Source organism: Habropoda laboriosa, unplaced genomic scaffold (genome assembly GCF_001263275.1).
Source record: "Habropoda laboriosa isolate 0110345459 unplaced genomic scaffold, ASM126327v1 scaffold99, whole genome shotgun sequence".
Lineage (NCBI taxonomy): Eukaryota > Metazoa > Arthropoda > Insecta > Hymenoptera > Apidae > Habropoda > Habropoda laboriosa.
In genome coordinates this window covers 1272349-1285143 of record NW_017100239.1, presented here as the reverse complement: position 1 = coordinate 1285143, position 12795 = coordinate 1272349, and the positions used below count along the sequence as shown (strand labels likewise).

The window sequence follows — 12795 nt, the reverse complement described above, 5'->3', positions numbered from 1 at the left end:
TGGCTTTTTGGTCTCTCAATCTGGCATTGGGTCCTTCAGTCTGGCTTTTTGGTCTCTCAATCTGGCATTGGGTCCTTCAGTCTGGCTTTTTGGTCTCTCAATCTGGCATTGGGTCCTTCAGTCTGGCTTTTTGGTCACTCAATCTGGCATTGGGTCCTTCAATCTGGCATTGGGTCACTCAATCTGGCATTGGGTCTCTCAATCTGGCTTTTTGGGTCTTTAAATCTGGCTTTTTGGGTCTTTAAATCTGGCTGTGGATCTCTCAATCTGGCATTGGGTCTCTCAATCTGGCTTTGGATCTTTAAATCTGGCATTGGGTCACTCAATCTGGCATTGGGTCACTCAATCTGGCATTGGATCATTGGACCACTGGTGGAACCAAATTTCGAGGCTTGGAGGACTCAAATCTAGTTGATGGAACTAAAATTCAAGGCTTAGAGGATGCAAATGGTTCACTGAGGGAATTTCAGACTCCATGGATCTGAGAGGAAGATGAGATGCAACCAAGTCCATGTTGCAGTGGTCAGCTGTGAGTTCTGTGAATGGTGAGTCGCATATTTCCTTTTTCTTTTCTTTTTATATTCATTATGTATTATTTCCAGTTCAGAAATTTTACCACTTTCTTCCAGAATATACACTCGTAATTTATTTATTTGCAATGAATAACCCAATTTACTGATTTTCAGAAGTTACAAAATTTCTAATTTCTTCATTTTTACTAATTTTCACAAGTTACAAGTATTCCTTTAGCTATAACAATACTTTTCTCAAAGTATCGACGATATATCAGAATTTATCGAAATTACAAAACGGAAATGAACATTCTGTGGTAACCCATAGGTAACTGTGTCAAACAATTGTCACTGCTAATTATTATTCCACAATAGCCCATCGATCTATTCCAATTTATAATAAAGCTTCTACAGTTTCCACCAACTATTTCGAATTTTAGTTCAATTAGAAAATCAGGAACTATACCAATCGTCGACGTCCTTTATTGAATACAAATTCAATAATAAATTATGGAATATCCAAGTAAATCAGTACGTCTAAATCTAAGTTAAGAACCGTGTGTGTGAGTTTTAATTTTAAGGATTGTAGTTGATAAGGTAAAATAAATTAGCCTAAGAAAATCAAAAATAATTCTATTCATCCGCCGATGGACGTCGTGGGATGCGTGCGTTTTACTTTTAAGTAGTCCATAAAATAAAATAAGTAACTATAAGATAGAAAAATTGTATCGAGTACAATGTGCGCGCTCTCTTACAGTGATACGCGTTTCTCATTCGTAGCTAATTACTAAAAATGCTTTCTACATTTTGCTATCGTCGATTCGAAACATAGAACATTAAATTCTCGATCACTCAGTTCCTGCGAGTTTATTCGCGACTTAATCACTCGCGAGTAGCGCGCGATACTCGCGAGTAAATTCGTCGTGTATGCTCGCTGGTTCTTTAGAATGATAGCGAATTTCTCGTTGCGCTCTGAATTCAATCTGACCGCGATTTATAATTTTTTGAAACCCTATCAAAGGAGAGCATTGAATTTTTCCAATCTTTAAATTAACTATAACAAAATGATTAGCGTTGCAATTTCAAATAAAATATAAGACACTCCTTAAAAATTGATGTTAAGAACACGAATTGTTGATAAAGTGTCTTATCTCCTTTGCTACGAATGAGAATCGCGCATCTCTGAAGATAGAGAGCTGCCAGTAGGGCATGTGTTTTTGTCGGGTCCCTTGCGTAGTCACCTCCTCGTGGTGGGACCTGGTAATTGGTATCTTTTTCCAAAGAAAATTCTCTGTTTTGGGAAAAGATAGCAAGCTAAGAACTACGCGTACCCGTCGACACTCTCATTCTCACAAACAGTTGAAAGTTTGAACTTTAAGTAGTTCGTAAGATAAAGTAAGTTCATTCTAAGATAATAAAATAACTTGAAAAATTATTCAGATTCTATGGTAGATTTGACAGTTCCCACAAATTGCAATTTTGTCAAAATTCTTAATACACGTCATCTAGCAAACTAATCTTTCCAACTTCTCACAAAAACTCAAGTATTAAGTTGACAAGCAGTATTAAGTTCAACTGCCTAAATAACCCCCAGCAAACTCGTTACTAAGTTCGACCGCGAAGAGTTAACAAAGTGCGTTTTTAATAAACCATCAAGCTCCTGAAACGTCTCTAATCGCTCGAGATTAGATCTTCCATCTGCCGCGCTCGGATTTTGCGAAAGAAAGCGGGTCCATTATCCCAAGCATTGTCTCGCGCAAATGGCGCCCCATGGAATGGCCACGCGACCCCACCATTGTGCCGCTATACGCGGTGACGTTCCTCTCTGAAAAAGCTAGGAACGGTCCTTTCACAGCTTCAATCAGACAACCAACTCCCGAGTTTCTCGTTTTCTTTACCGGTCGCGGTGACAATCGCGTGAACTTGCGGAGAACAAAGGAACGCTTTCCACTTGGGTCTAACGGCGCGGCGGAGTTCGAGCCTCTCTTCGTCTTCTTGTCGCGGTTCGATCGACAGAGAAGTTTGGGAAAGCGTGAAGGAGCGTAAATAAGGGTAAACAAAAAGGTGATTTAAAGAGCACGGTTTTATATCGTATAGGTAGAAGGTTGATCGAGAAACTTCCTTCGTTGAGCACGCGAAAAGGTCGTTGCGTCTAATAACGGATCATTATGTCGTAATTAAACGCTTCCTCGAGCGTTTACTAAAATTCCATCGGCATACGTGATTGTCGTCGCGTGCCGGTTGTTAGTAACTTTGTAGGAATTATCGACCCTGCGAAACATCTTTTATTAAATCTCCCACCACGCGCCCTAGTTAATCTCCGACGTTAGAATTTCATTTGTGAAATGTGTCAACTATGCGAGAGTCTAAGTTGCCGGTTTAAACCGAAGAGACGGTGTAGGAGAACTTTTAATTGCGTCTACAAAGAGCCTCGTAAGAATCTTGGAAGAATCTCGCCGGTGTCTTCTACTTTAAACTGTTGTATACCCGCGCTATCTGTTAGTCTAAATCGCGCTTCAGATCTAAGTATTAGCCTTCTTTGATCACTTTCGAAATATTTCGTCCTTTCATTTTTCACCTCGTGGCCTCACCCTTTCCCGACTAACTCTGTCTCACCCTCGAATCTAAACCCTTGCGAACCCCAACTTCCACTCCTCAAGACACGAACATAAGTATAGATATTAGGTGATTCCTCAAAAACCTCGGATTTCTTAGTCCTTCTACGATTACGCACGCAGTTCTCTAAGACTACTGTTTAACTTTCCTGACTTACTCTGTCTCACCCTCGAACCCTGCCCTCGGTATACCCAAACGCTTACGAACCCTAACTCCTCAAGACACGAACATATTCATATCAGGTTCTTCCTCAAAAACCTCAGATTTCTTAGTCCTATCATTACGCGCACAGTTCTCTAAGACCACTGTTTAATCCGCTGATAATACTTTGTCAACGCGTCTCCGTTCCGTGATATCGTACGATTCACTTAACCCTCGGAAGGCGAATGATTTTAGACCCGTAGCAAAATTTCTACCGTACACGGGTTTCAAGAAGGAATTGTGTATAAATCTGTATACTTTCAACTATATACATATGTAGTATCGGGGCGTTCATCCTCAAATAGGAAACCGACAAGGGAGAATAGAGATGGAGTAGTTGGCGTAGTGAGCAAAGCCTCGGCTTGCTAAGGCGAAGGTCCCGAGTTCGATTCCCGTTGGGTTCCTCGAACTTTTTCCGTGGTTCCTTCTATATATATTTGATATTTTTCTTGTTTATTTACATTTCCTACGTAAAATAGGTGTATTTCCTGTACGAAACGTAATCTAAGCCGCCTGACTTTATCGCTGTCGAGCCAAAATGACCCTGCTTCGTCGTACGAGGGTTAACAAACGACTACTACACGGAGTACAAGAAAACGTTGGTCCAAACGACGTCTAAGAGCGGAGATATTCAATTGAAAATCCTGCCAGTGTCCAGAATTTAAGCAAGAGAGACGAGAAAGGCAGGCCAGAATTTTCACCGCGACGTTTCCTAGGGCCACATCTCTCTCGTCGCATTAATATTAAACAGGGAGCTTCTGTATCCCGAGACTAACAGAGGTACTTTGAATTCTGGCGATTCATAGAGACACAGGCTTTCCCTTAGACCAACAAACAAACCGACTGAAACTGAACTCGATTTGTCTGCGACGAATTTGGATGCCGCACAGTCGAGACGTCGACTTCTTGAAGAGGTCTTCTCGGTTTCTCCCGAGACACCGGGTGTAATTGGCGAAGATTCGCCGTGGTTTGGCCTGAATTTATTCGTCTCGAAACCTCGACTGGCCCAGTTCCTCTCTACACTTCGTTTCTTTCGCTCCGTGGTAGAATGTCAGCGGTTTAAATCGACGAATTAATTGGCGGATGCGGGAGAAACGAACACGTCCGCTAATCAACGAGTTCGTGGCTACGTTTTCCCTTTCAAACGAGTTTTTAACCTGTTCGTTTCCAGTTATAGAGTTTCATTGTAGCAACTCCTCGTTTATTCTTCACCGTGTGTGTGTGTGTGTTTAATCACGCGATATCACGTGCAAGTTGACCGTAAAGAAGTCTATCAACGCTAATATCCATTTCTACGGAAATGTTCGGGACAATGGAAAACATGACACGAGGTAGACGCAAATCTTCTTCTTCCGTATGAACGCACGAACGAGTGTAACAGAGCAGAGTTTTCCACTGAAAATGTGTTATTTCGGGAAGAGAAAAAAAAGGAAAAACCCATACGTTGGTTGCGGTGAATGGAAGGACGACGCGTAGTAGCAAGTTGCCAACGCAAGCTAGCGTAGCATAATCTATACGGCGTCGACTGGCATTCGGCTGTATTCTTCGCATCTACAGAGGATGCTACTCAACTCACTGACCATTCTTTGACTTTGCTCTCGTGAACCAGTCTACCATGCTTCCGGGATATTCTTTCCCTTTACCATTCTCATCTCGTACGCTACATTCGCGAAAAGAGTCTTGGACGAAAAACCTTTTACAGTTTCTACGTTCTCCAATTTCTAATTCTTTCTCTCTCCCCTACCAGCTCGTTCTTCCTCCGACTGCAATTTTCGCCACGGTGGTGTGTATAACGTGTGCTCTCTCTCTCTCTCTCTTTCTTTCTCATTCGGGAAGATCGTTCGCGATTATTCACCGGTGAATTTCGAAGGAGAGCTTTTTTTCGCGAATGCACCGACGTGGTAGATTGTCCCTAGTCACGCGAGGTCCCAGGCGAAATAGTCGAGCGTCACGAGACCTGTCTGGCCTGTCCCGGAAGCGACCACCGATTCCTCTTCAAACTTTTACCGGATTTAATCAACCGGCAGTCGACCGGTAATTACAGATACATCTTCGTTTCCTTCCTTCGCAAAGAGGATTCGCGGAAAAATGCTAATTCCGACGATTCTACCGAGAAACCACCCTCTAGCCTCTCCTGGATCCCTTCCAAACGCATCAAGCTGTTCTTCGAAAAATCCACCACAAACAATAGTCCAAAGTGATTACCATCGGAAACGAGCCACTCCTTGGCACGATAATTATAATACTCCTTGCCAAATTTGTATATCTCTAGGTGCATGCACGAATCGACGAAGAATCCTATTTCACTCGGTCCCCAGGGAACCCAGAAGGTTCTTTCAGAGTTTCAGTTTACCTGCAACTTCAGGGTCCTCCGCCAGGCAAGCATCTGATGAGCCTGTGCCCTCTGTCTCGCTCGTAGAGCAGCTATCACCGTTTTAGCCTCCTCCAGAGACGTCACCTCCACTTCGTTCCCATCCTTGGCAAGATCGTTTCCTCTCGCCTCGGTGATGGCCGCCAGTGGGCAGCTGTCCATCGATGTCTCGTCGAAGCTGCAAGCAGAAATCGAATCGACGTGTTTATTTTTAGCTCGCGACACACCGTGTACTTACTTACAGTAGAGAGACGAAATGTGCTGCACGAGGGAAGAAATTGGATAGCAAATGTCGATCATTCGAAATGACACGGTGGAAGTGGAGTTTGGTACCCTGTCGCGTGATCGATTTAGAAGGGAACGAGGGAACTGCCTCTGAACTGGACAAGTTTACTGGAAGGATAGACTTGGGTACTTCGTCACGAACCATGGCTTATGAAGGCTGCTCGTATGAAATGTCACGCAAAAACTGTTATACCCTGGACATGATGCTTTCTTTATGGTATAATCGCTCTTCTGGACAGCTGACGTTCTGTATTGCCCACGAAATTGCATTTCTATCACCGGACAAATGCTTAATCCCTAGGTTTTTTTTTTAAACAGGAGAAAAACTCTTTTCGTTACAAGAGGCTTTGCGGTTAGCGAGTAACTCTTCCATTTTGTAACACTTTTACTTTCAAAAATTCGAGAAGGAAGCTGAAAGTGACGCTTGTATCCTCTGAAAAAATTGAAACTTTTCGTTAAGTAGTTACTTAAGAAAAAATTCCTAAAGTTTGCCTATTTTCAGGCGCAACCCTTGCTTTGCCATTTTAACCCTTTCATTAACACGTTCCGTGCCGCGTGGGGCGCATACGCCCCACTCTGGTCTTTCCGTTCAGGCCATCTGATATTTCGGCCTTTTCCTTCCGCTAACTTAAACTATGCAACTACGGCGATAATTTGTTAAAACAAAAATTTTTCCTTTGCTCTAATATTGGAAGACATATAGGGCGAAAAGCAAAACTGTTAGTCTCGACAATGTGGGACGCATACGACCCACGCGGCGTGAACGGAAAGTCACCGAAAATCGGTCCGGCACGGAACGTGTTAACCCTTTAATTTGATCCGTTACGCACTTGCATCTTAATATAATAAACCGAATTTTAAAACGACACGGTGAAAATAAGAAATTTCGCAGCCGTGGTTAAAAGTTTACCGTAGCGAAAGGGTTAACAAATCCTGAAAAATTCAGGGACACCTCGATCCGTTCGAAAAATCGCGCAACAAAGTGTCTCACGCGAACTACCTCTTCGGGCTGTGCGCGAAGGGCGAGCCTCGTAGATTTCGAGAAACGGACTCTTCCCCGGCATTTCTCGGGTTAAACGAGAACGAGGCTGCCCGTTTCGAAAGCGAATCCACCTCCTGCCTCGACTCGTTTTATCCGCCGCGCGGTTCCGCACGGTCGTCCAGAGTGAAACTTAATAAGAACCGCAAGGATCCACCGCGCGGACACACCGACCACACGCTTTCGTCGCAGCAAACCGAGCGTATTGAATATCTAGAAACGAATCGAACAGAAACTTCCGTGCCTCTCTCGTTTCCAACCTCCAAGTCGCCTCGTAAATTCAGCCATCAACCAGATTTTACAGACGTACAACGTGCTTTAACCCTCCCGCGCAACCCCCAACTCTTTTCTCTCTCTCTCGCGTGATTTATACACAACTTTGTTCTCCAGCACAGACAGAATATTAATCCTGGAGAAAACGCTGCATTGTACATCAAGGAAGATTTAGAACGCGGCCAGTTTTCGCACAGACGAAAAATAACGAAGGCGGTCTATCATCCAACCGTGTTCGCGTTTCTAACTCTACGCGGCAATTTAATCGTCCGGCGTAATTTTTCATCCGCGTTATCGCCGTTTTATTACACAGCCGATATCCCGACCGGTATCAAACGAATTCGGGTATACGCAAGCGTGGCGAGGAATTGGCGTCCGTCGACGGTAAAATTTCCGCTCTCGCTGTCACATCTGGTAAATACGACACATTATACTCGGAGTAAATTTCAGCGGAACGTATCAAATATACAGAGGACCGACTGGTTTACTTGTTCCTATTCATATCGGTGATTTACGCTCGTGTAAAAGTACAGAACGAACGATTCGCGGGAGAGAGCGCGCATAATCGATACTCGAGCCTCGGAAATTTCGAGAGGGTGGATATACGCGTTATAGCAACGTTTCGTTTACAATTTTAGACACGATTTGCATAACACACCGGCCTGCTGGTATTTATGGAAAACGTTGCTTTTTCTGCACGCGAGCTGCCGGTACAGCGATTCGCTAATTAAGTGGGAGTAAATTATGCATGAGTCATCGAGTGTGTGTGAGTCAGAGGTGATGTTTCTTTCACGTTCGCGACGATCGATCCACGAAACGCGTATTTTACATCCGCGGTTGGGGAGTTTGTCGAAGAAAAACGAACTACGTTTGTAGTAGTTGAATTCTATCTCTGTCTGACGATGGGTAAGGTGTATTCAGGTATTTACCGGTTAGTTGCTTAGCAATATCGAAAATCGATCCTGCGAGGAGAGAGGCTAACCGAAGGTACAGCAGTTGGTAGGATAATTTACAGGCGAATAATTGCTGGCACGTTTAGTTGCAGAGGTGTCGATACCAGGTTAAGTAATGCAACACCTAAATGCTTTTTCGATCAAATATTCTGGAGGATGTAAATCATGCTTAATCTCTCAACGCTCGTGCCTGTGTAAATTAATAAAGATTCTTCGTTCCATTCTTCGACAATGACTCTCCAGAGAATTATTTTTTTACTGCTTTTCAATGTCCATGATTAATTATTAATAGCGCACGAGATCCATGAAATCTCTAGATTTCATTTCATTCTTTAACACCCCTTCACTTTCCACATTCAGCTGTTATTTCTATTCTATGGGAAACTTATTCCTACGCGCCCAGAAAATACTAAATCTGTTGGGGACGTATATTGTACTCCTTACAGTTCCGTCCCGGTTTATTGCACCCTTCGTGGTGCCGTCTGAAGTGTTCTCGAAGGACTACCCAACTCCTAAGTTGGGGACTGTTGTTTATTTCGGCGCTCCTTCCGCGGTGCCCCTTCCTTCCTCTAACTGCACGCTGATTGGGCAATTTGGGAAAATTCCTAAAACCCAATCAGCATCTCCTGCGCTCTCAACGCGCGTTACATTGGAGCGGGGGTGGCGATGTCTGGCAACAGACTTCGCCGGACTCTTCACCGTTGCGAATTTCTATGTCGACCCTTTGGAAGGCCCTTTTTTGTGGCAAGGCACTTGGCTATCCAGGACGAGAGAAATGAACTTCCAACTCTGGAGCTGTAAACCGAACTTATTTTTTACTCGACACTCATGCTAACAATAACCAAAATCCTAATCTGGAAAACAGCCCCTTTCCCACGTCCGTGCCATAAATCGTTGCGCTCAACACAATCAAAGGAATTGATGAACTAATTGTGAACAAGCATTGAAACCTAATTAGCAGACTTAGCGATCTACAAACTTCGCAAGACTCCGAGGCAACTGCAACCCGCCAGGTTACACGAATCGAGTTCAAATTGAATATTAATATCCCTGGAAATCTTGATATCTCTCCGACTACCCGTCCTTCGATCCAATAGCTTCCACTTCCATTACCAGAATTTCTCCTCTGAGGCATTCGCTGCTCTTCACTCTCCTCGAGGAGACTTTTCAACGGGATTTTTCCTAGCAACACAAGCGCATAAGTAGTCGGTTGCTGTTGGAAGCGGTTCACCAGGCGGCTATTAAACAGTCGAGCGACCAAACAACGCCGTTCCTCAGCTTACCAACGTAACTCCCAGCTCGGGACTGTCCTCGTTGGCACGAGGGGTGGGTCTTGGCTCGCGTGAATTTCCGTGGACGTGTCGGTTTACGAGGTGAACAGACCTCCGTTACCAGACAACGCGGACGTACGGTCGTGGCCAGGCGAAAAAGGGGGCTCTGACACGCCCTCGTACCTGCACGCACCTTTCCACCTGGCGAAACGTGCCTCGGGAATTACGCTCAGCTGGCGCCAAAGGGGGGAAGAACTCTCTGCGAAGCAGGGCTTAAGTCACTGTCAGCTGCGATCTGGATAACGACCAGCTGATACGGCAGCTCCCTCTCCCTCCTTTTCCGTTCTCCACCCTCTCCGGGTTCGAGGCATTTTTCCTGCAGGCGTTCTCTTTGTGTGACGTTTTGTTCAAGACAGACATTGGGGTTGTTGGAAGGAGCTTGTGGCTTTTTGACGGTTCGTTGGGGCAATTGGAAGGATATTTTGAAGGCTGGACTGTTGTAATATTGGGGTTTACAGCGGTAGATGGTTTGAGAAGTGTGAGGAAATTCGTGGAATAAACTTAACCTAATCTACACTTCCCTTCGCAAGTTATTGAGTGTGAAGACTGTGTTTGCGGAAGATTTGAAGTATTGAAAATTGTAGGAACCGACGAAAAAATTTTGAGGGACCCAAACGGGAATCGAACCCGGGACCTTCGGCTTAGCAAGCCGAGGCTTTGCGCACTACGCCAACTACCCCCTCCCTATTCTCTCTTGTCGGTTTCCTATTTGGGTATGGAGGCCCCGATACTACAAGATTTTTTTACAAATTCTTTTAGCCTTCTTTTTTAATGTCTCGATGTTCCCAGTTATTCTAGAATCGAGTTACTTCCTTGGTTCGATAATTCCCTCAATGTTTCACTGAAGTGTACCTACTACTCAGTTTCGGTAGAATGATTAAAAATTTCCGAAGCAGAAGTACTCTCGCTTGATCACTTTCCCTTCAGAATCATGGTAAAAGTACAATCCCGTTATCGAAGAGAAAGATCTCCTGCAGCAAAGTGTCAATCGATCAAGCTATAATACTTTGTGAAACGAGAATGGTCGGTAAAACATTACGGTTGCACACGAGCATTCGCGGAGTAGGATGGCTGGAATAATTTAATACGCGATCGTTCGATTTTCCTCAGGATGGAGAGGTGCTCGTGGGCTGGCGCGATACATCACCGCATATCTGCCGATAACGTGGCCGAAGCTGCGCCACAGCCAAGAGAAAATATATTAGAATGACAGGTGGTGGCTGGCTAAAGGTGGTCGAATACTTGTTTCGCCAACCGCAGATGGTTTAACTCTGCTGTCACAAACCTGTCGCAATTTTTATCGCTCGTTTGCTTTTTTCCCCTTGAAATCGTTATTGAAACTATTCTTCGAATAAATTTCGTTCCAATCGGATGAAAGGAAACGTCTCTTAACCCTCGTACGACGAATGCAGGTCATTTTGACTCGACAGCGATAAAGCGACAAGCTCAGATTACATTTGGTACAGGAAATGTGAATAAACGAGAAAAATATAAAATGCATATAGTCGAAAGTATACACCAGGGGTGGCCATAGCGCGGCTCTTATGCAAATACAATGTACGTATGAAATATGGTAAACTAAATCTGATCAATGTCCAAAAGTAATTATGGGTAAACTTTAAAGAATTAAACTGTCTTTTCAGTTTCTCATTGTTTGTTCTGTTATCAAAGATAAATAAATGGCTCTTTCAAATATTCTTTCCTGACACGTGGCTTCCAAAGGTAGTGTAGCACACCTGGTGTACACACTTACACACAATTCCTAGTCGAAACCCACGTACGATAGAAATTTTGTTATCGGTCAAAATGACCCTGCATTCGTTTCCCGCGTCCGTCTAAACCCATTCGCCGTCCGAGGGTTAATTAAAAAGAGGAAACGGGGAAAAAGAGCGAGAAAACGCAGGAGCAACGACTGTAACAAGGAATTCCCGTTCGCTGCGTATCAATTGAAATGCGAACACGCGGTAAAGCTCGAGGGAAAAGAACGGCAAGGCAGGAATATGTACTACGGAATACGAAAAAATATCCCGTTCAACAGCCGGACGAATCTTCCATCAATTTTCCTTCCGGCGAAACCACCGAACGAGAATTTCCCGCGGAATTAAGGCTGCCCGATGCCCGGAAATTATGTTTCGTCGTAGTCAGTCAAAGATTATAATATTCATCGTTCGTCAGGCCTGTCTAAAGGGACAGGTCTGGAGAATGCAGTTTCTCGTGGAACGATGGTCTTGTTGACGTCGCTTGAAAATAATCACTCGCTTCCTCGATAAATCGTGTCACCCTCTTGTTACTCGACCGCGAGATTTGCATAATTTCCTATCGATAATCTGATTTCGATTGTAATAAATTTAGATAAATTACACTTCGGCGGTTTCTTTTTACCTGGAAAACGTTCAGAAATTCAACTAGAGGTCGTGTGCAGAAAGTTGAATCTGTCGTCCAGCTCCTAATCACCGCAATTTACGAGCTTCTTGATAATCGAGCTACTGTTCACCGGCGGGGATAAAAGAAAAGTCAAGAAGTGGCTACAAATCGTGATTCCTTCTCGAGGGGTGCGAGAATTGGCAAAGGAAATCACGCACGCACGAACGAATGGTAAAAAGTAAATTATGCAGTCTGTGCGGCCAGGTGTGTGTGTGTACCTTGAGTTTTGCATAATTTCCGCGGAACGAGTGATAACAGGGTCCCAGCGACCCGCGATACCGAGTTCTAACCGCATTGTATACCATTCGCCGGGGCAATTTTAATTTCCTCCCTCTGCCGAATGGTAAATTAGCTTGTCGCGTGTTGTACACCGTGAAAAATGCCTCGCTGCTATACTCTTAATTCATTAAAACTTGGATCGATTCTGTAAAAGTCCACCGAGAGTTCCAATCGCGGTGGAATACTTTCTCGTCCCTTCCCTCAACCACCACTTTGTGTATCTTAAGTATCTGAATTTTCTCTCATTTTCCAGCAACGTCTTGAAGATTACCGGAGGAATATTATCGCTGAATTTTCTCTCCTCACTCCCTCCCTCCACCTGGACAATTTTTCTGATTGAAAAGGTATTCCGGTTAACAGGTGAACCGTAACTGTAAACGGCTTGTTCAACCAACAGCCACGTTACGAAGTGAATTACCTGGACGCACGTTAAAACGGGTAAATCGTCCAGGTGTGAACCGCGCGTTCGTTCGAACGTTCCTCCGACATGCCAGCGGTGAACCTCCGTCTC

The 12795-nt window shown here is 44.2% G+C and overlaps 1 protein-coding gene across 1 annotated transcript in view; it reads right to left on the bottom strand.

Annotated features, from left to right (window-relative positions):
* Positions 1-12795, bottom strand: part of LOC108571820 — a 90233-nt gene that overhangs the window by 9162 nt on the left and 68276 nt on the right. The window contains exon 2 of the mRNA XM_017933961.1: positions 5683-5878. Coding sequence (XP_017789450.1) covers positions 5683-5878 — 196 coding nt within the window. The remainder of the gene's footprint in view (positions 1-5682; positions 5879-12795) is intronic.